The sequence below is a fragment of the Electrona antarctica genome (assembly GCF_951216825.1).
Source record: "Electrona antarctica genome assembly, chromosome: 23".
In the NCBI taxonomy this organism is placed as follows: Eukaryota; Metazoa; Chordata; class Actinopteri; order Myctophiformes; family Myctophidae; genus Electrona; species Electrona antarctica.
In genome coordinates, this window is record NC_136804.1 from 7,208,367 (window position 1) to 7,232,641 (window position 24,275).

Genomic DNA, 24,275 nt, shown 5'->3' on the forward strand with positions numbered 1-24,275 from the left:
GGCACTATGGCGGACGAGCACCTCGTTGATTTTTCATGTCTAGGGACACATTGACTCAGTTCAAGTGAGAAATTCCCCCAACACCAAATTGCGAGAAGGTCTACAGGCAGGTACTGGACTACAAGTAAAAGTAAAACGCTTGAACAGCGTGCTTCTACATTGCAGCATTGATACTTTTACTTAAGTAAGAAATGTGAGTACTTTCTTCCACCACTGGTGCGGCTGCATATGACATATGCCCCTGCTTGTCCTCAGATCAACCCCCCCAACGGGAGCTGAATCACGAGAGTAGGGCCACACTCTAGTGCCACATGAGAACAGCTGATCGGCGCGGTGCGCGCGTACATCATGACTCATGAGGCACGCATTACAGTCATGTTCTGCCTTACAACTAAGTGCAACCAAGGTGTTTAAATCATGTCATTATTGACCTACTTAGCATGACCTACTTAGCATGATGGACAACAGAAAGTGGTTGAGCTTATCGATTATTTAGATTTTATTGACTATCACCTGCAATGAATAAACTGTAGCCGACATTGCCTGGCTTAGACACAAATGTCTACATTCCTAATGCAAGGGTTCATGTCACAATTTCTTTGTCTGGGAACCCAATCTATATGTAAGATCTACTACGCCAAATCTTCAGTAGCCTATTCATGTGACTCAGAGTGCACACATGGAAACAAATGGACCCATAAGGGCAGGGACGAAATGTTCTTATAATCGTCGTGGGGGCACGCCACGCACCCCCCCCACATGCCCCCCAGACACCCCCCCCCCCCCCCCCCAAGGTCCCGTTTTCGCTGGGTCATTTATTTACAGTTTGGACCGGCCGAGCATGCCCAGGGGCGGGGGGAGGTGTTAGAAATCCCCTAAAGTCATCAAGGGGGCTCGAGCCCCGCAGCCCCCACGTAGTCGTCGTCACTGCATAAGGGTCACGTTCACATAAGGATACCATAATGGGGATGAGATTCATTCTACTATTATGCCGCCATAGTATAGTATCGTATGTCTTTATGAATTGAATACACAGGACCAGAATGGAAACAAGCCATCAGGACTTCGTGTTATCCTTTTAGCACTCAATCAATCACCTCAAAGACTCCAATTGGGATCTCCGAACCCCACATTTAGAACCAGTAATGTAGGAAGTGCAACAATGCCGCTGGAAGGCACGTGGCGTCACCACTGCACGTCAGTGAAAATGACAGATCATCAGGTTCCCAACATTGAACATTGCAGCATTGTAAGCTTGGCTATTTTTGGTGCGCGACACCGGTGGCTTTACCCTGTCCTTCCCTGTGCTGCACGCACGCGCAAACGCAAAGGCACACCCACGCACAAGCACACGCACACGCACACAGGCCTGCAGTATGAGTGAAACTGCAGTTTGAAGGAAGTCACTTGATCCCGTCTGCTGCATTCTGACCTTTTGCAAACCCATGGCGTCAATCCCATGCTGGCACCTTTAGTCAGCTGGCCGTGGGCCAGCGTTGTTGGCACGGGCCGGCCTGAGCTGGTCCAGGTCTATTATCATTTCTATCTCCCTCTGACTTGACAAAAGTCATTCACGCATTCATATTCTCACGCTTAGACTACTGTAACTCTCTGTATACCTGCCTCACTAAAAAATCTATTAATCGTCTCCAACTAGTACAGAATGCTGCTGCTCGTCTGCTAACTGGCTCCAGGAAATTTGACCATATCACCCCCGTTCTAGCGTCCCTGCACTGGCTCCCAATTTCCTTCAGAATCAATTTCAAACTCCTTCTCACCATATTCAAGGCCAGGTCCGGTCTCGCTCCACCCTACATCGCCGATCTTATCTCTCCCTATGTCCCAACCCGCTCCCTGAGATCCTCATCCAATGACCTTCTTAACCCTCAAATTTGTCGGCTAAAGTCTAAAGGAGACCAGGCTTTCAGCACCATAGCGCCGCCAATACTTTGGAACACACTGCCCCTACATATCAAGCGTGCTGAATCAGTGTCCTCTTTTAAATCCCTTTTAAAAACACACCTTTATAGATTAGCTTTCACTCCCATTCAAATATTTTAGTATATATATTTTTCCTAATTTTTGTTTTATTTTGAAATGTCTTGCGGTCATGCTGTATATTTGATTTGTTGTTGTAAAGCACTTTGTAATGAAAATTTGAAAAGGTGCTATATAAATAAAGTTTTATTATTATTATTATTATTATTATACTATAGTATGCAGGCCAGGCAGGTTATTGTAGTGCACTGGTTCCCAAACGGGGGGTCGGGACTACTAGAGTTCTCAACGGGCCTGAACATGAAGGCCCGGCCCTAACTGGGCCTTAACTGATCTGGCCCAAGGCCCGGCCCGACTAATTAGCATCGATTTTTAGGTCCGACACGGCCCTAAAACATCGGGTCGGGTCGGGTTTGGGCAGAATTTGAGAACTCTACACAGAGTGAAAAAAGTGAAACGCCAGTCAGCTCCATCTTCTTAATAGATAAATACACAAACAGACAGAACAGAACTATTATCTATCTAATAAAGACAGAACTTCTTCTTTGGGGAAGCATCGCGCCCAACGCGGGGGTTGCGTGGCACAGGCACCTGAAAGCCAGCTCTGACAGTTGGACGGGGGCATGTTAACGTGAACACACAACTTCACAATCACAGTACACTGTGTGGAGGACTTTTGGATCGCATCGTGTGTGTCTGTGTGTGTCCGTGTGTGTGTGTGTGTGTGTGCGCGCGCGCAACAACACATAATAATGAATAACCCTTTACCATATATTCAGAACGGGTATAGGACTAGTGTATATAATTATATAAAAAAAATCTATATATACTTTTGGTTTTCATAGAGCCCGAGGCCCGGCCCGGCCCTACTGATCGGGTCGGGCCGTGTTGGGTTCGGGAAGAATTTGAGAACTCTAGCCGGGAACCCCCATGGGGGGTATATACCCATGCTTAATGTCCAACATTGTTTTCTCACTCAACATCTGCACATTTCTAAATGTTCAATTGAATGACTTTTAAGATCTTTTTAATACCAAATTGGCCAAATTGTGAGAAAGAGGCAAACATTGTGAAATAGACGATCTACTGTACACGCTCTAAACTAAATATGTCTGCAATTCCACGTTTTTTTATCAGTATGTGATTAGACTGTGCGCGGCTATGGTTCGCTGTAAACAAAGTTGCATGGCCTTTGGGAGTTTTGTATAGCTTTTACCTACATATATTTAGACGGATTTGCTTCCTTTTGTGTCTGTTTTTTTATTTATATATTTGTAAGTGGTAACCAATTACAAATATCTTGGGACCATTATCGACAATCGTCAGAAATTCGATTCCAATACTGAAATGGTGTGTATAAGAAAGGTCAGCAGCGCCTCTTCTGTTTAAGGAAGCTAGCAAAAGTTCAGGTGGACAAATCATTGATGTTTTTGTTCTGCAAAAAAAATGCCCTTAACAGGGTTGATAATTGGGCTAGCTAGCAAGATTGTGGGAGTAAAATTCAGCTGTCTGAGTCATATAATATATGACGAGCAGGTGCTCAAAAAAGCATCCTCAATAAATTAGAGCAGACAGCTCTTACCCTCTAAACCGTGAATATGTATTACTGCCTTCCGGCCAGTGGTTAAAGAGTGACCCCTGTAACCAAAAACAACCTCCATTCGGGCCGTCAACAAGGGAAGTAGGAGGAAGTATAGCTGCCGTTTAGTTTCAGGGGTGGGTGGTGAGGATAGTTGTAGTTACACTTGGTGCACTTTGGTTCTAGTTGCACTTTATATTTAAATGCAGTGGTTTTCAACCTTTTTCATATTATATCAAGGCCCATTATTTATTGTGCATTTGAGCCAGGGCAGGGACCACCTTTTGATGACATTTAGCCTCTCAGACCCAAAAGTAGCTAAATAATATTTTGTTATCGTTGACACACAATTCCATGTCGTTGGCAAACGTTGATCAAAATAACACTTCTTCTACTTACTGTAATTGTGAAGTCTTTGTGTAAAGTAAGTAATGCAGATATTAAACAATTCATTATTTAACTCTTGAGAGCGTAACATGAAACCAAATGGACCTTTGGGTCCATTTTCTATATTTGGTTACAACTCTCCATCATTTAGCTGGGGACCACCTGGAACCGTCTCAAGGACCACTAAGCACTAAGTTTAAATGTAATACAAATATGTATCTTGTGATAATGTACGTATGTCTGTTGTTGTTATGTATGTTTTACTGTTTGTAATGTGTTTTTAGAGTTTTTATCATCTGCTGTAAAATGAATGCACAGCTTGGGACATATAAATAAACTTGACCTTAACCTTGACCTATATACCTCTGCCAGCGACAGCTTAGGCCGGAGGCATTATGTTTCTGGGTTGTCTGTCCGTCTGTACAGTTCAGCCTACAACGCGATATCTCAGAAAAAGCCTTGAGGGAACTGTGACCTCTCAAAACACTATACTATGTGAGTCTGGACAGACATGAATGTAAACAATAACTGGTTGGTGGAAGCATACAAACCACGGTGCAGTAGGCTATATCGTTTCTTATTGGATTTCTCCTGAGGAAATATGAGGATCAGTACATTCAAATCTAGCCACTTTAGTGTGCTGGAGAAATGAGTTGGTGAATGGCAAGAAGTTGGGGAACTGCACTGATTTTTAATTAGTTTCATGGCTACTTGGGTTACCACTACCAGCCAGCAGCAGATAGATGTACACCATGTGAATGGACTAATTCAGACAGGTTTGTGAATTTGCCAGCTTGCAAACTAGTAGGCAGTGAGAGTTTCATCTACTGTAAAGTATAAATGCGCCATGTCTCTGTCTGCGTGCGTGTGTGTAATGCACGTAACTTGAGAACCGTTCGCCCCACCGACTTCAAAGTCGACACACGCGTTCCACACCCCCGCAGGGAGTGCAGTGCCCGGCCTCGAGTCGGTCGGACCCACGGTTCTCCAGAACCACCACAAAAGGCTCTGGTCAGGCTCTGCCAGTGGGCCTAATCAGCCTAAATCCTCCCACCTGTGCAATTTCCAGCCTCTGCCTCAGCCAATTGATTGCCATGGCAACCCCTGGTGTTTTCTGGCTCAAACAAGTGCTCTGATTTTCCTGTGGACTGTGAGGTAAGAGTCCACAAATCCCATATAATATTACATAACAATTTGCCAGCAGATGTCACTGTGGGGTTATTGTCTGTTTTCATTGCAGCTCAAAAGGGCCTCAGAACACACAACCGCAGGCAAAGAAAATCCATGGAATGTTAAAAGTTCAGGTTGTGTGGGTGTAATTGAGGTCATGGAACCTAAAATAAAAATAAATGAAAATTAATGTCATGAAACCTTTAATGGTTTATGTCCTCTTCCCCATGTACCCTTGTGGGGTTATTTTCTGTTCTTTTAATGTACATTTTTCTCCCCAATTCTTTTTCTAATACAAGCTTTAAAGCAACTCTAAAGTAAAGAGTACCTCCAGACCAGAAAGTTGAAGTATACTCTATGGCAAAAGACCAGATTTAGTTACACTATAATAGGCTATTAATGCTTTTGGAGTTATGTAGAGTGCACACAACTACCAGAATAGTATGAGTAAGCATGTGGTTTATGCCCTTGTGCATTCACACATTTTGTTCGGCCTGGCTGTATAGTTTACTTCGCAAAACCCTTGCATTCAGTCTTATTTAGTCTTCAGTAAACCTTTGCAAATTATATCCCGTTTCAAGTGAGAAAAAAACTGGTGGGTAGATACATTTGCACTTTTCAATGTAGGCAGTCTTTTCCCACTGCAACGGAACCTATTTGCCTAATTGAAATGAGGCAGTATATTGAATTATAGCCTGACACTATTAACATCCAGATTACGTAACTTGACTCAAGGAAATTCTTGAAAACGGAATAATTGCATTGGAACAGTACAGTAAAGTATTGTAATGTATCTTCGTGGGAGCTTTTGACTTGTCGGGAGAGCCCTATAGATGCATTCAACGCAGGACGGAATGGCTACGCAAGACCAATCCCTTTCTGTGTTAATCATAGGATAGCTTTGACCCTGGTGCATATAGGTCACATGGCCTCCAGAGGTGGGCTAGGAGAAGGAGCTAATGAGCCTCTGGATCTCACCCTGGATACTGTGATACAGGCCAGCGGGACTAAAGTTGAAACTGTCGAGGCGGTGTGATTGTGCATGTCATGTGTATACTGTATGTGTGTGTGGTGCACATGTCTTAGTGTATAAGAGTGTCAAATGACTGAGAGTATGAAGTGCATGTGTGTGTGTGTGCGCGCACGCACGCACGCACGCACGTGTGTATGTGTGCGTGCGAGTGTATGTGTGAAGGAGAGCGCGAGCTAAAGAGAGAGCGGGGAGTGTGGCAGAGGGGTGAACTATAATGAGACTCCTGCTATCACATGATGATGAAGGATATTTTCAGGGGGCTCGTTCCTCTGACGAGTATTACAGATGAGTTTATAGCGTGGCCTCATTCCTATCGTCACGGTGTCACGGGATTAAACTGTTTATTGAACACAGTTGCTGCCTTGAGTTTGAAGTTCATTCTATCGCTCATTTTATCAAAACGTATATGTATGTATGTATGTATGTATGTATGTGGCTCTCTCTATTTATGTATGACTGTATGTATGTACACACACATTACGTAATGTTGTAGTTACAACAGTCTCTCTCTCTCTCGCTCTCTCTCTCTCTCGCCATTCTGTCTCCTTTCCAGCAGGTGGCAGTGCAGCTTCAGTTTTGAACCATTATTATTAAGCCTTGCATGCTGGGCTGTACTGAAACAGTCTTCCAAAACAACACACACACAATTATGTGACACTCGCGATCACCTCCAGCAAACATTTGGCATCATCTGCATAATCCTTAAATTTTAGATGGAATTCTGCATGATAAGTAGCCACTGACCCAGAAAGCCTCTGACACACACACACACACACACACACACACACACACACACACACACACACACACACACACACACACACACACACACACACACACACACACACACACACACACACACACACACACACACACACACACACACACACACACACACACACACACACACACACACACACACACACACACACACACACACACACACACACACACCAACTTTTATGTTCCCAGTAATGTCTTCATAGTTTTTCCTCCATCTTCCTGTGGCAGTGTCACAACTGATGGGTGTCCTGGGGACAGATAGGAGGGTGCGCGAGGACACATGTCGAGAGCGAAACGGAGGCAGAGGCTTGTTTATGGGCCTGGGTGCACACGTGGTCAGACTGCAGAGACCTGACAGATCACTGCACAGCCTCACTCTGGCCCCATTGTGTGAGGAGTGGGAATCAACGTTTTATTCACCCGTCTCTCAATCTCAGTCTCTCAATTCTGTCTCAGCATTCCGCCTTGCCATAAATCTTCAGCGCTGCTCTCTCTCTCTCTCTCTGCCCCTTTGCTCTACCTCCCTTTCTGTCTCCTCTGCTCTCCTCCTCTCCCCTCACATCTCTTTCGCTGTAAACATCAGCTCCCGCCTCCCTCCTTTCACCTCAGTCACCCCCTATCATACTCCCCCCCTTCCTAATGCTGTCACACTCCTCCTATACTTCCCTCTCTCATGCTCTCATTTGTTTTACATACTCCACTTTTAATACTGCAAACTGAACCCTCTGCATCAATCTCTCACTTTTTATACCCTCCTGCACTCCCCCTCTTCCTCCTCCGAGCATTACCCTCGGTGACTTGACATTCCCAGATGTCTGTTGTGGCTTCTTACGTTGGTGAAACAGCCTGGCTTGGCATTTTGCGGCTGCTGTGTGTGTGTGTGTGTGTGTGTGTGTGTGTGTGTGTGTGTGTGTGTGTGTGTGTGTGTGTGTGTGTGTGTGTGTGTGTGTGTCTGTGCTTCACAAAGTGATTGAGCGTTAACTGTAATGTCACGTGCTGACTCACGTCATAGGCTTGTGTTTGGTACGATAAGACAGCCTACACATGATAGGCAAATTAGATCTGATATGTGATACACTGCAGTAGTCTACAATCGACTGTCAAAAGCAAGAGGTGCATTCATCTGGGTTGGAGCTCCAACAGCATCACAAGAAGAGAAGAACCAAGCTAAAACTGTACAACACGGTGTACACGCTAGTGATGCCAGTATTGCTATATGGATGTGAAACAAAGGAGACAGCAAGGTAGTTGATGTGTTCCATATCAACTACCTACGAAGAATACTCTGTATACATTGGCAAGGTAGGGCCTATACTCAAGACCTGATAGAAAGAGCTGAGATGAAGCCGCTGAGTGAGGAAGTGACGATGGAGTGTAGATGGAAGGTGATTATTGGACACATACGACAATTACCACAACAATGACTGCAACATAGCAATGACATACATGAAGGCACCAGAAGGGAAACGACACAGAGTACATCCTCAAGGAGGCGCAGCAGCGACTGTACTTTCTGATGCGCCTTAAAAAACATTGGCTTAAAGGAGCATTCAGTGATTTGGGTGATTTGGAAAACCACCCAGTCCGCCCCGGTAACAAAATGTGCACATGCACGCTCTACAGTGGGGGGGAAGTGCAACAGGCCAACAGCATGTGCACCAAGGCCCGCCCCCACTCGATCATGATTGGAGGAAGGCCCCACTCATCCTGATTGAATGAAGGTTTTGCCACCCGCCACCAAAACTGAAACTAGGGTTTTTTGACCCCAGGGGCTCACTGGGGACAGGGAGGAACTCCTTATATGGTCAGCACACTCTATAGTAGGGAGGATTATCCAGAAAAAAATAAGTGATATTTGAATTAAGTCAAATCACTGAATATACCTTTAAGTACCAAGTGAACTTTTATCGCTGTATAATTGAAAGCGTCTTAACTGGCTGTATCACAGTGTGGTACGGTAACACGACTGATCAGGATGGCAACAGGCTGCAGAGGACTGTTAAAACAGCAGCTACAATCACCGGCACAGCATTACCTAGTCTCCATAACATCTACACCACTCGCTGTACGAAAAAAAGCCCACAACATCATTAAAGACACCAGCCATCCCGCAAATACCCTGTTCCAACTACTCGCTTCCAAAAAACCAGAGCATATCAAATCTCGTACCACCCGTCTCAGTAACAGTTTCTTCCCACAGGCAGTCAGGCTGCTGAACAGCTGACCTTGAACTGTATTGCACTTTGGCACTTTACTCTGCACTTTTTTGCACTATAGCTGTTTGTTTGTTTGTTTTTGTCCCGTTTACACTGGTGTATATAAGACTGAGAGTGCTCGAAGCAAAATCATTTAATTGTATTTATAAACCTGAACCTGAAGAAAATGAAAAGCAAAGACCACCTGGAGGCGTAGCGTTGAGAAAGAAAGAAAAGCAGGATGGAAATCATGGTCTGAAGTGAGGAGCAGCAGCTAGAATGAATGAATGGATGGATGGATGGATGGATGGATGGATGGATGAATGGATGAATGGATGAATGGATGAATGAATGCACAGCATGCATCAGTCAGCTTCTGGTCATACAGTCTGCGATAAAGCACCCGCGTGCGACGCCTCCTCCCCACTTCCGTTTCATCTTTATCCAAATATAAATCTAAATAATCTAAGCATAAAGCCTATAGCTTATTGTGGCTTAGCAGAAATGGAAAAATGTAATGTAAAGATATTATTAAGATACACTTTCGTGACGAAAAATTTACCCAAGGTTAAATCTAACCCGTGGCTCCCGACATGCGTCCAGGTTAAAACAAACCCGTGGCAGGTTAAAACTAACCCTTCCTGTGAGGTTAGGTTTAGGGCTTGGGTTTTGGGTACGCCGGTGTCGGACTAACGATTGTTAGTGCGTCGGAAAAAACACATACAGTTGGGTGCCACCGATATTGTCCCAATTTGACCCATTTAGGCCTGACCTCAAAACTTTTAAAAATCCTTCTAAATCCTGAAAAAAATCCTTCTACATTTTCACGATTTTTCAAAAATAGCAGACCTACAAGCTCCTACGAGCTTGTAGATCTGCTATTTTTCAATAGCTAAATTATAACAATGTTTAAAACACCAAAAGGGGTTCCCGCCCAAAATGGGTTAACTGTCCTTTTGCGCAGATCACGCAAACCTCAGCAAAAAGAAAAGGACAATATAGATGGCCTCCAACTGTACCTGATTAACATCGCATAACATTGTGCCGCATAGTAGCAGTATTAGTGGAATGACTCGCGTCGTTCCTAATAGGCCAATGCATTTAATTACATTTATTTTAATTATCCCTCCATCATATCTTTATTATTTTATATATTCCTAATAAAAAGAGAAATGAAGTTGGGAACTTCTCCTTTGGTCCACCCATTCCTGGGACATGTGAGAATGGTCCAGTGAAGAAAAAATAAAGAAAAAAGTCCATTGTGGGTGTATGGGATTTTTCCTCTATCACACTATCACTAAACAAGGGTGAAATTCACCCAAACACCTGCCTGTAGAAAAAAAACAGGAATGTGCAGGGCAGGGAAACTGGGGAAACAAACCTACCTTCTATGAAAATTACAAAACAAAATTGTCCGGGTGACCCGTGTTGAGTGTTCTAGGGTTAAGAGTAAAAATGTAGCCTACTTAGTTACCTTCCACCACTGGTCCCAGCCTTCCCAGCCTGCTTCGCTTGCATCTCCAGCATTGCCGTGGGGCTGACAGCGTTGTTTGTCATCTTTAGTGCTGTCAAGCTGGGCTTGTTTCAAGTCACGTCCAGGAGGTGTAAGGGCCAGGAGGAAGCGGAGCGGAGCGACAAGGAAGTGGCGAGGAGGGATGGATGAGTCTGTGGCGAACGTAAATGGTAAATAGTGCCTTCATCCAAATCGCTTTACAACGTGCATTATATTCATTCACACACACACACACACACACACACACACACACACACACACACACACACACACACACACACACACACACACACACACACACACACACACACACACACACACACACACACACACACACACACACACACACACACACACACACACACACACACACACACGGCCATCCTGCTCACCGGGCGGTTAGGCGTTCAGTGTATTGCATGCTCAAGGACACGGGGACACCTTCACAGGGGGAGTCAGGGATCCTTTTTTTTCCCCAAGCGGCCACTCTACCTCCTGAGCCGGTCCTCATCCTCCTCACCAGCTCATCATAGTGGGCAAGTTTTTAACTTGGTTAAAAAATTAAGCTTATAAGATGTGAGTTATTACCTTACTTCGCTGTGGTTTGTACTCATACAATTCTTCTAGATTCACACATTTCCTCTCTCTGTTCTGTGCATGAGAAGTGCACTGCTGTCTGTACTGTGGCTTTTTTTCTGTCTCTAACCTCAACAGCTGCACTGACTCAGTTCAATTGGGCTTGATTAGTTCAGGGCTGCAGGTATGAGGGAATCACTGCTTCAACAGGTTGCTGTGTGGCTGGAACAGCATATCAGCCAGGCCTGAACTGACTGCTGATTGGTAGAACCACATATCACTCTGTCTCTAATATTTAGTGATTATTAGATAGTTTAACAGGTCTCTGCACCACCCAGTGGTTAGGTTTTAGACAAGATCACTAAACATAGTAACTTTAGATTTAGTTCTTGGGCAAAAGTGAACATACAGTATGAGGCAACTGTATAGTTTGTCTCTATATGTTAGGGTCATAATTAATCCACTAAATCATGCGTGTTACATAAACATTTGAAATATGGAGATATGAGATTTCTGCCCGAAATTATCGATTTGTGTGTCACAACCCGGTCTCACCCAAACGCGGTGAAATAGCACGGATTGGCAATTCTGCACGGATTGGCAATTCTGTACATACACGCCTAGAAAACCCCAAAATCCATACATATTACACTGAAATCTTCCCCATAGATAGACCGCGACGTTCGACACGGCAACTTGCGTGTTTTAGCGCGCTCTGTGGTGTCTCTAGTGGCTCAGGTTCGGTAGGGGCGACTCCGTCGGCCCCGTCCGAGTTGTAACCCAATAGTGCAGAATCGTAAATAATGTCAAAATGATCTCACCCAAGCACAGTGAAATTGGCGGATTGGCAATTCCGCACATACAGCGAAAGCCACGCCTCCGTCGCAGTCAAAACAGTAGTAGTGTAATACAGTATGTACGGATTTGGGAGGTTTCTAGGCGTGTATGTACGGAATTGCCAATCCTTGCTATTTCACCGTGTTCCCGGGCTGGGTGTCTATAGTCTGGTAATGTTTTTCAGTGCTACTTTGTTTTGCTTTGCAGCACCCTCTGGTGGACAGATTTGCAGACAGACGGACATACAGCCTACTGTACAGATGTATAGACAGATACTGAATGTGTATAGGCAGTGTTGGACAGTATCAAAGTACATTTACTTGAGTAGGAGATTCTGTACTTTACTTTTGTATTTGTATTTTTTGAAACATATGACGTTTCACATTTGTAAATGTAAACACACCAATGCCAAAAGTACTTTTGAATAGGCCTCCTTAAGTGTTTTTAAAATGAGGCCTACTTTTGAACACTAAGCAAGTACTCTTACTTATACGAGGAGTATCTATTCTATACAGACTAGAAAAGAGGAGTTGAGTACTTAATTTGTCCACCACTGTAAGATAAGATAAGATAAGATCTTTATTGTCACTGTATGAGACACAACGAAATTCCGTTTAGTGCAGCACAACATATAACAGTATCAAGAGAGAACACAAAAGACAACAAAAAAACACTGATGGGGCAACTTCATGGCATACAACTGTTAGTCCGTCATAGTCCAGTCCAGTCAATTAAGTCATCTCAATCCATTAATAAATATTCTAATGCACTGTTAAAATAGTAAAATACACCAATAAAATGATAAGATAAAAGAAGGGGGACCACACAATCACACATTTAAATAGATGGAACAGAGTCCGAAGTTCAAATTCATCATCAGTAGGGGGGACCATGTAGATATGTCTGTCTGTCCAAAGTGCGGCCCGTGGGCCAAATGCGGCCCTGGGGCGAATTTTATACGGCCCTCAGCTTCATACCTGAATTGTATTATGAACGGCCCACCCAACAGTATGGGACATAATTGTATTATGAACGGCCCACCCAACAGTATGGGACATAATTGTATTATGAACGGCCCACCCAACAGTATGGGACATAATTGTATTATGAACGGCCCACCCAACAGTATGGGACATAATTGTATTATGAACGGCCCACCCAACAGTATGGGACATAATTGTATTATGAACGGCCCACCCAACAGTATTATGAACGGCCCACCCAACAGTATGGGACATTTTTACATGAAAGGTTTTTTTTTTTTTGCTTGCTTGATTTCATTTGGTAATCTGACATAAGGCTGAATTTGTGTTCACAGTACAGCACACGAGCGGACGTAGAATACGCACATCAACAGGCTGGGTGCTGGGCTAAAGAAACTTCAGTAGGTATTGGATGGAGCCCGCACACCATGGGTATAAGAAAGACGTTCTTTATTGAAAATTCTGACAACGTTTCGATCTATTTGATCTTCATCAGGTCATGTGAACATACACAAAAGTTTGTACTTTTATACTCAGGGAGTGCCCCCACAGTACAGCACACACCTGACAAAAGAACATTGATGATGATCATAGTTAAATAGAATCGTTTAAATCCGATGGTACATTTTGTAGTTGGCCCTTGGGTGGGTTTTCTTTTTTGTCTCCACCAGGCCGAAGGCATGGGGAGAGAGTATGTTTTGCACTCCGTCCGTGTGTGTGTGTGTGCGTCCGTCCGTCCGTCCGTCCTTCCTTCCTTCCTTCCGTCCGTCTGTTACCAGCTAATCTCCGGCACCGTTGGCCCGATCCATGCCAAACTTTGCACACACACTCCCTGGATGCCAACGACGAACCTCTGCCCCAAATATTCCTCAACGGCCTGTTATAGCGCCACCATGAGACCGATTTAGGCAAAACACATTTCTGTAGATTACTCGTACACATTTTATCCATACATCACACAATTCGGTATACACTATCTCCATAGTCATGTGATCAACACGGATCTGCACCATTTCCCATCTTCCTTCCTGATTGGCTAAGATTCGCTTCCAAAGCTCACATGATTGGTCCATTTCGAACAAAATGCCACAAATCACAAACACAGTGTGCAATTTCCGTGAAATTATACATTTCCACTAGGCTGAGGACGACACGACACAATTTATTTTCCAAGCCAGCCTCATGGTGGCGCTATAACAGAGCAATTCCTGTTTTACCTATAACTGCATCGTTCTGTGTACAACTTTGTATGCGCACTCCCTAGAGGCATGGAAAAACATTTTCCCTGCATCCCTCCACATCTGCCGGTTAGAGCGCCACCATGAGGCCGATTTCTGCAAAACACATTGTTATTATTGTAAGTCGCTTTGGATAAAAGCGTCTGCTAAATGACTGTAATGTAATGTAATGTAATGTATATTAGTCGCACAGATTTCATCCAAATCTCATGCAAATCGGTATACATGATCTCTGTAGTCATGTGATCAAGACGAGTCTGTTTGATTTCTCAGATTCTACACTGATTGGCTAAGATTGCCTTCCAAAGTCTTCAGGAGTGGCCCGTTTTGTACAAAATGCTGCACATGTCCTGCTCATCCAGAATTCTATCCTTGCTATGAGTGATCTGACTCTGCATTTCCTCAACACAATGAAGAAAATTGTTGCAAAAAACAATCAAACGTGTTTATATCACTCCTAAACATTTTTCCAAACATCACACACATGTACTCCTATCCTCCTGGTGGAGACCTGTGCCCAGAAGGGCACTTTTTCTAGTTTTTTAATGTTTTTGTTGTGGCTTTCGCCTTTATTTTATATTTTTTTCATGGAGGGACAGACAGTAGGCTGACAGGAAATGGGGAGAGAGACAGGGGGAAGACATGCAGTGAAGGCCGTCGGGATCGGGAGTCGAACCCACCGCACACTGCCAGACTGGATTACCAGCCAAGGTGCCTGGACCACTGAGCCATGGCCCAGGCCTTGGGTGGGTTTTCTAATATGGACCCCTTTGAAAAGAAAGTTTGGACACCCCATGCAAACAGACAGCTCAACTAACAAGAGATCTTAAGATACTACACTGGATGAAAATTACCGCTACTGTTGGATACACGTTTTTATTTTTCTTCCAGTGCAGAGTGAATCATGATTATCTTGTTTCACTGAGCTGTGCTGTGACTCAGTGCCCTAATGCAAGGAGACAGGCCATTCCTCAGAAAATGTCCCACGGGGTGGGTGGGTGTGGGGGAGTCTGTCCGTCCTGGTGCCTGTGTAAAAACCACAGAGTTTGCTGGGTCTTTCTGTCTGCAAGGCAACCTGGAAGCTGCCAAGCCGCAGAGCCAGTAGTGACCAACACTTTCTCATGTCAGAAACCATATTACTCTCCCATACATGAGCAAATAATGCAGTGCAAATAATGAGCAGTTCCTTTGACTCTCATCAGCAATCCCCAAAAATGTCCATATAGTGGCCACAGACATCACAGTGTGGAGGAAACTGAGGCCGCTACCCAAAGGCACGATGACCTGGCATCCCTATTTTGGGCATGTGGAAATGTTCACCAACCGAATGTTTTCAAACTAACATTCTCTAATGCATATATAGCAGATTGACAATCTCACAAGTGTGCATGTTATGTGAATGTGTTGTGAGCTTGTAGACCACCATACAAATTAAAGTATAAAATAGAGCTTAAATGTTATAAATAGCCTAATAACATTTAGGTCAATCCTCAATAGTTGAAAAGATTACATTGATTCAATCCTCTGTACCTTTCATCAGGTGGTTCTGCCAGGCATGTGATGAGAGCATAACTAAAAATACATTGCATGGATGCACCTGGGACATATCCTCAGTGATGTATCCTGAGGTCAACAGGGTTTCGGGTCTACCAACATCATACCCCTCACTCAGGCGACCCAGCCGGGGTTGATCAAATCCCGATTTACGTCCCAGAAGCTACCCTCGATCAGTCCATCAGGGAATGAGCAAGGCCACGCAATCCGTTGCTCCGGAAATACTCTGCCCGGACTGGGAGAACCAGATTCTGGCGCGTGGAAGGACTAGGCTCTGTGGGTTGACTCCTGTCCGGGCCCCTCCTACGTCTCACCAGGTCCACTCCTGCTCTCACCAGGATCTGTGCGTTGCACAACTATAGGGCCACTATTCTGACATAAAATGACAATATTACATGAGAGGGTGTCCTTAATGTAATATTGCAATTATCCAACAGTTACCCTTAAAACTAAGATAATCGCTGAAAAGTAATATTATTTCTTTAATGACAGATGTAGCCACTACGACCACACATGTCCCAAGAAACTAGCTAGCCTAGCCACCGAGTCTGCTGCGCTCTGGGAGAAAAGCACGGCTGAATTCTTTGTTTTGATTAGCACAAAGCTGTTTCAACCAATCAGATTGATTCCTCGAAACAACCTGTTGTACAATTATCATTATCACATAAATAAAACAACCAATATAAGTCTGTGCTCACAACATGTCCCGTGACACGATGTGAGCTTGTGTAGCATTACGCGGAAGCGGGGATTGAACCCGGGGCTCCCACTCGCCAGACCAACTCGCAACCTGTCGTGCAAATAGGGCTGAGCCCGATTGGCAGGGCTGTTGCAGGCTGGGTCTTGGCTGGGGGCTACAATCACCCCCCTAGTCTTTGAAGCGCGTCCTCGTGTTTCTCACTTCACACCGCGGACCGCCGCACACTATGTCCCTCATGTCCCTCACGCGAGGAGCCGAGGATATCACGCAACACGTCCTGCCGACTACGCCAGATTGTAGCATTACGCGGAAGCGGGGATTGAACCCGGGCCTCCCACTCACCAGACCAACTCGCAACCTGTCGTGCCAATAGGGCTGAGCCCGATTGCCTGGGCTGTTGCGGGCTGGGTCTTGGCTGGGGGCTACACTTGCATGTCGGCTGTTCTTGATGTGCGACATCTCCGTGCGACGGCATACATTATAGTTTATGTCACCCAGGCCAACAGCAGAGGCCAAATTGGACTTTTAACATTAAACACAATTAGAACATTTTGAGTCAAAGTCAGTAGATTAGGCCTATATTAAACCAAATGAGCCTTTAAAAAGAAATAATACAAGTAAACTGGACTACATTATGTTAGAAAGCCAATGAATGCAATACACATTAAAATAATACAACAAATAAAAACATTTCACTCTAAATGCATTGCAGTAGACTACATTGACTACATTACTACAAGTAGTAATGTATACATTACTACAAGTAGTAATGTATTCAAATAATGTATTGTAATGTATTCAAATAAAAACATTTCACTCTAAATGCATTGCAGTAGACTACATTGACTACATTACTACAAGTAGTAATGTATACATTACTACAAGTAGTAATGTATTCAAATATTCAAGACATTGACAATAGGGCTCAAATATCCATTTGCTTTCATTTTACACTCTCAAAGAGTTCAATTATTGTTAAACATCTGCATTACTTAATTCACAACATTTGCCTGTGTACCACAATAAACCACATCGATACATCATGGAATTGGGAGGATTTTCAATCAATCAATCAGTCAACAAAAACTTGTGTAACACATTTGAGGGAATGTGCTTTCCGTATGATATTAAGTTCAGCGCAAGTGCTGTAGGTAGCTCGCCAGTGCCAGACGTTTTTGACCAAACAGCTAAAATGGTTCCGGTTCAAACTCTAGTAAACATCCGCTTGTTTTTTCACAGGACAGCAGCAGAGGTGAATGATCTGGGCGATCCGAGTTTTTGGCCTATCTAAGTCAAATTAAGCTCTAATCAAGCCCAGAATATCGCATTTTGAGCAGATTATGAGCCATAATGCAAGTAAAGACAGCGTGCGTGCGTGTGTGCACACAAGGATTTTGGCCGTTTTTAGGTGGATGTGATCTGCTAAGTTAAAAATGCTGTCGAGTGCCTACTTGCTTTTTGCACACAAGTAGCCTACTAGTGCGCAAGCAGAGCGCGCAACTACTGTCGACTGCTACAAACTGTCAAATCTCAGCTTCTCTGTGAAAGAACGTTTGAAATATTGAATTATTAGGTTTAGCTATTTGCTACGTACCTAGTTTTTGGAGGTAAAAAAGTCTGAAATCAATTGAATAAGGAAGGACTTTAATAACTGGAGACCTATAGTCCGGCAGTCAGGGGTGGGGAGTGGGAAATGTGTTTTTATTGGCCTAAAATATTGCCTATATACTTAAATTAATGAGTCCACTTGCTGACCGGCTGTCGGTATTGAGCAATTTATTTGATAAGGTCTTATATGTAACCTACCTATATATGGCAAGATGTTAACTTTCCAACTTTCATTATGCTTTAACGCTTAGGCCGCCAGCATTTGATAACTTGTGATATAATTCACGCCAGCATTTTTCCCTGTTTAACTCTTATCTTGAAGAGCAAAAAACCCAGACCGGAAGTTATGATCTTATGTTAGGGTGTGACAATGCATCATCATTCCATGTTTACCACGGGTGCTGCTAAAAAACAATGGAGGCGCATCACAGCGTCTGGGCCGTGGAATAAACCTTGTTTGGACCAAAAATGCCATCTGGGACAAGGAATAGGGGATACAGGCGAATGAAAGTAACAGAATCAAACCCCGGCCCTGCCCTACCCTAACTGGGTAGGCCCGAGGCTCGGCCAGACCCTAACAATTACCATAATGTTAACACTTTCATCGCCCCTTTGGTGTCCATGTGAAATTACGGCAATATCTGTGAATAAGCGCCAACTACTTCCGGCCCACACAGCCCAATACAACGAGAGGAGGAGCAACAAGTGTTTTACGAGCAGCAGCCGACATGTCTTAGTTTTCACCACAAGCGGTAATATGGCTTGCGCGATGCGATCAGAAATCACTATTTAGATCTGAACGTTGGGCGGATTGGACTAAAACAACAACTTTGGACTATTTTTCGAAGACAACCAGCAGCGAAGAAACGACAATGAGCAACCCGATGCATAGCATTATGACTTGATCAATCAAAAGCACTATAAAAGACCAATTGCCGTTGATCTACGCCGGCAATGGTGGACTACGTTTTAAGTAGCATGTGATGTGTCAAACTAGGGGGTTGTCATGATTCTGAATCCATTCCAAGCATTAGTTTTGCACAAAAAAAACTCATTGGGCTAAAAACGGCCATAGCCGTCATCATAATTGTAATGAGGTCAGCACATCTTGGGCACATTTGGACAAGTGGCTATTGCCGTTTTTAGCCAAGGAGTGTTTTAGCGGATGGAATGGATTCAGAATCCTTGCCTTATATAGGTTGTTAATGGTATGGTCAATCTGGGTTCCTTGATGCTGTCTCCATGCTGGAAAGCTGAACATCTAATTCCGTTTTCTGGCTCATTTCCTCGACCTGCTGTGGCACTTATTTACTGAGCAAGTCTGCACCATTGTGAGGTCAGTTTAAAAAAAGAACGTATACAAGCACACGGATATTCGCTCAATGTAAACAAACCAGACAAGCCAGCAAGTATGGCGGCCGCTACCACGTGACACATATGTTGACGCCCCCTCCAGGAGTTTTGGTACACCCTATATAGGTTGTTAATGGTATGGTCACATATATGCTCCTATAAAAAACAATTGCTCATTACCGTCAGCCGGTCAGCAAGTCGACTCATGAATGTATGTAAAATGTATGTAAAAAAATATATAAATTTCCCACTTTAAACAAAAGAAGCCTGTTGGCTGCCAGACTAATGATGCAGCCTGCGGGGTTAGTTCAGGCAGACATACTCGAGGGGGTTCATGCCATGCTCAAGGCGCATACTATACTCAAGGGGTTAACATGCTGCATTACTATGTGGGTGTATAAGCGTGTGCAAGTCCCACACGTCATTCGCTGATGTGGCAGTCAGCTGACCTATTGGGCGGGCTACTTAAGCTCACCAGTCTGCATGCTCTTCCTGCCTTCCTCTGCATATGGTTCCTGGTTGTTATCTAGGACAAATAAGAGGATAGAGCACGGAGGTGCGGCCAGGGCTCCTGCGGGGCACCTCCGTGCTCTATCCTCTTCATTTGTCCTAGGTTGTTATTTGATGTTTGCTCCCACCACCACCGGTGGGCTCTGTTATTTATGCTCCCCATGGGGGTTTTATTGTATATCCATCTCCCTGCTCTTAATGTATTACGATGTTGTTTAATCGCGCCGAGCAGGGAGAAAATGCAGCAGAGCCGAACGCCATGTCTAATATTGTATGCACACTTGTATTCTCATTCTCTAATAAATATTGGTTAAATCTATTCGTGAGTTGTCTGACTGAACTAGTGGTGTTAGCCCAACTCTCCAACATTTACATTTTTTAATTCAGGATTCCAAGTGTGTGAGTGGGGTGTGTGTGTGGAAGCACTTTGGTTTCAAGGAGTGTGGTGAGGAACAACAAACCAATACCGTGTTAAGGTGTGTTACAATGGTGTGTGTTAGGGTTACATTTCAATGGTGTGTTAGGGTTACATTTCAATGGTGTGTGCACCACAACAGGACAGTAACCACAACTCGACTTGCACCAGGAGAAGTCGAAGAAATAATTAAACTAGAAAGTGCCCCTCGGGGCACAGGTCTCCACCAAGCCAGGTCAGGTTGTGGCCTCCTGGTGGCGCTATAACAGGCCAATGTGAAAAAGGTGGGATATAATCCTCAGCCTAGTAAGAAAGTGTGTGAAAGATGTCACGTAAATTGCATGCTGCGTTCATGATTTGAGGCTTTTTGTTCAAAACGGGCCAATCTTGCAAACTTTTAAAGCTAATTATAGCCAATTAGGATGGAATATGAAATATCGGACAGATCCGACTTGAGCACATGACTCAAGTACGACGGACGGACGAACACACACACGGACGGAGTGCAAAACATACTCTCTCCCCAGCCTTTGGCCTGGTGGAGACAAAAATCTGATTGACTAAGATGTATGTGTTAACATTACAGTGGACAGAGTACAAATCCTGCTCATTTACAAATACGTTTGCACCTTTGACAACCTGCAGCTTGAAAAGGCCTTCAGCTCAGCTCTGAACTCGGTAGAATCCTAATATATTCCTAATATATGTAAACGACATGACATCAGCTTGTGACTGCAACTTGTTCCTGTTCGCAGATGACTCAGCACTGCTGGTCTCAGACAGGAACAAACTGCAGGTTGAAAAGACCCTCAGCTCTGAACTCGGTAGAATCTGCACCTGGCTCGCTGATAACAAACTAGCCTTACACCTGGGAAAAACTGAATCCATTCTGTTCGGATCAAATAGTAATCTCAGCAAGACAGATGGCTTCTTGGTTAGAGTGGGTGACAATATTATCACACGAAAAGATGAAATTACCTACCTAGGTTCCATCCTGGAGGCTAATCTTTCCGGTGATAAAATGGCCACCAACATAATCAAAAAAGTAAATCAAAGAACAAGATTCCTTTACAGGATCTCTTCACTGGTCAACAAAAACACCTTGAAGACCTTAACAGGAGCCCTCGTACAAGGTTTCTTTGACTATGCATGCACCTCTTGGTACCACAGCACCTCAAAGGCCCTTAAAACAAGGCTCCAGACCTCCCAAAACAAACTGGTCAGGCTCCTACTTGGCCTCACCCCCCGAACCCACCTCACCCCTGCCCACTTTGACAGGCTGGAATGGCTTAGGGTCGACGACAGATGTTATGGGAGAACTATGGTCTCGAGTACAGCATCTTTCAATGGGTCTGGTTCACAAGATTCGATACACCACCAAGATACCCATGTACCTGTCTAAATACTTCCTTAATGTTAACGAAGTCCACACCCACAACACCAGAGGGAGTGCAACAAACCATGTACAACCCAGATTCGGCACAAACAAGGGACTAAATTATTTTCGCTCCAACAACCTATAATTTAGGCGTGTAGCACTGTTTTCATAACAAAGAGGAGTTCATGGTCGTCGTTAATGTCTGCTATAAAGGGGACTAAGGTAATTATGATTATCAACATGACATGATAGTAGGTTATTACTCTGTGGGCTCCTTTAGGAGGAGCTGAGGGGAGGAGAGTGGAGCGTTCCACTTACACATCTATAAAGGCGCCTTTTCTCTTATGTAAAAATGAGTAGACATATGCAGGCAGGTGTCCTTCTTGCGATGAGGTTGCTTTCATCTCAGGTCATATAACTGGTAGGGCTCTGAGCGCTATTGTTACTGTCATTGTTATCAATTACGATGCCCTGGATCGCAAACCTATGCTTCCCTTATAATCTCTTATATAGATTCCTTGCGCCCTTGCCTTGTCTCTAGTTGTCTTAATTCAGTCCCTTGCGAATGGTTTTGCATCTGTTGATCCACTTCAAGGTCATTTCACCTGCTAAAGACGGACCTCTGCTGACCTGGATCTGACGGACCCGGTCCACTGGTTCCTCCTCCTTCTGCTCCTCCTCCTCCTCCATCCCTACTCCTACTCCTACTATTCCTCTTCCTCCTCCTCCTCCTCCCTCTCCCTTGAACTATCGGTTGGTGCTTAGGAGGTCATTGCACCTGCTAGGACGGACCTCTGCTGAGTTGGATCTGACGGACCCTGTCCACTGGTTCCTCCTCCTCCTTCTGCTCCTCCTTCTCCTCCTCCATCCCTACTCCTACTGCTACTCTTCCCCCTCCTCCTCCCCCTCCCTTGAACTATTGGTTGGTGCTTGGGAGGTGAGTCCGCAGGGTTTTGTGGCGGTCGGTCCACTGTCAGAAGGGGTAAATGTTAGACTACCAACAGTCATTAAGACATGTGAATGCCTTGACTCCTTCAAAGGGCACCTACGGACGGCTGCAATTCGAAACTGGCCCCCGTAAAATCTGAATCCCCACCGCCCCCCGTTTTAAGCATTATGTTATACTTTAGCTATTGAAAAATAGCAGATCTACAAGCTTGTGGCGTGGCACCGAGTGCCACGCTACAAGCTTGTAGATCTGCTATTGTGGTGCAAATCTTTGAATATTCTTTCACAGCGAACGTTTTTAACTTGAATCTTTGCTCATGGGGGGTACCTGGAACAACATATTTTCAGATGGGGGTCTACATGGTTAAGAGCAATGTAAAGGGTGATGCATTCACAATAAAAGGACATTTGAATACAATCAAAACTATTGGTTTAGAAAATTAAAATAATAATAAAATAAAAAGCAAACTGAATACAGACCCACTCAGTAAAAAGCAGCAGTAAACAGAAACGTCTTGGGCTTTGATTTCAAACAAAGTGTTGTAGATGTGACAGGAGTTGGGTTAGGTAGAGGTTCAGCCACACTGTTGAACACTCATTGTTTTACTTACTTTATTTTTTAATTCAAGACATTTTTCCACACATTGTTAACAATACAAAGTATTTTATCTAGGGATGGACAATATTTTATCAAATCGTTATGGGTCGATGTTGGCCTTAAAATGCAATATTGGTATTAGCCGATGTTTTAAAAAAAAAATACTACATCAAAGCTGTTTATATTCGGACATGGGCTAACATTTCAATAACTGTGAATCCCTATAGTATTTGGAATAAAATTCACTGTTTTCCAAAATGTCAGTTTGTCACTTCCCTCTTCAGATTAAATAGATCCCGTGATCTTTTGTGGCCAGATGTAATTTCCTGGGGTCTAGTAGGACTATAGAAAACAATAATTAAGAAATCGCTGTACAATTTGGTAAAACAAATACATTTACCCACTTGTTTGAATGCCCCCGCCCCCTGCCAAAAAACGCTAAAAGTGTTTAAACGAAATAAAGCAGAAAATGAAAATATATATAACACTCATCTTTTACTTTCTCTAATAACCTAAAACATGAACCTTGGTTGAAAAAACCCCAAAGTTGTCCTTTAAGGGTTCAGTCAAACACTGATTCCAAAAGGGAGAACACAAAAACAAAGTCCTGGCGGTCTTGTTTCCATTCAGGCCCTATGCAATCAATTCATAATAGCAGAACAACACAAATCACACTTTGTGTGAAGTGAGGGGCGCTCTTATCACATCATACATCACATTCCATGCTCAGCCAATCAAATCATCACAAATGTAATTCCGGCCAATCACTTTTTTCACTTTTTCTGCCCTCACTTTTTATCCTCAATATGTACATCAACCAATCAAATCATCGCTATGGGATGATGATCAGCCAATCAAATCATCGTGTTTGTGTTCACACAAAGACAAAGCCCAATAGGAGGAGCTAGCGCCCCTCAAC

General features: G+C 43.9%; 1 protein-coding gene across 1 annotated transcript in view; it reads right to left on the reverse strand.

Annotated features, from left to right (window-relative positions):
- Positions 1 to 884: 884 nt before the first annotated feature.
- LOC306916348 (uncharacterized protein) overlaps positions 885 to 24,275 on the reverse strand; it is a gene marked incomplete at its 3' end in the record, with an annotated part of 32,074 nt that continues 8,683 nt past the window's right edge. The window contains exons 4-5 of the mRNA XM_079494182.1: positions 1,292 to 1,307; positions 885 to 927 (exon numbers count right to left, since the gene is read on the reverse strand). Of these exons, the coding sequence (XP_079350308.1) occupies positions 885 to 927; positions 1,292 to 1,307 (59 nt within the window). The remainder of the gene's footprint in view (positions 928 to 1,291; positions 1,308 to 24,275) is intronic.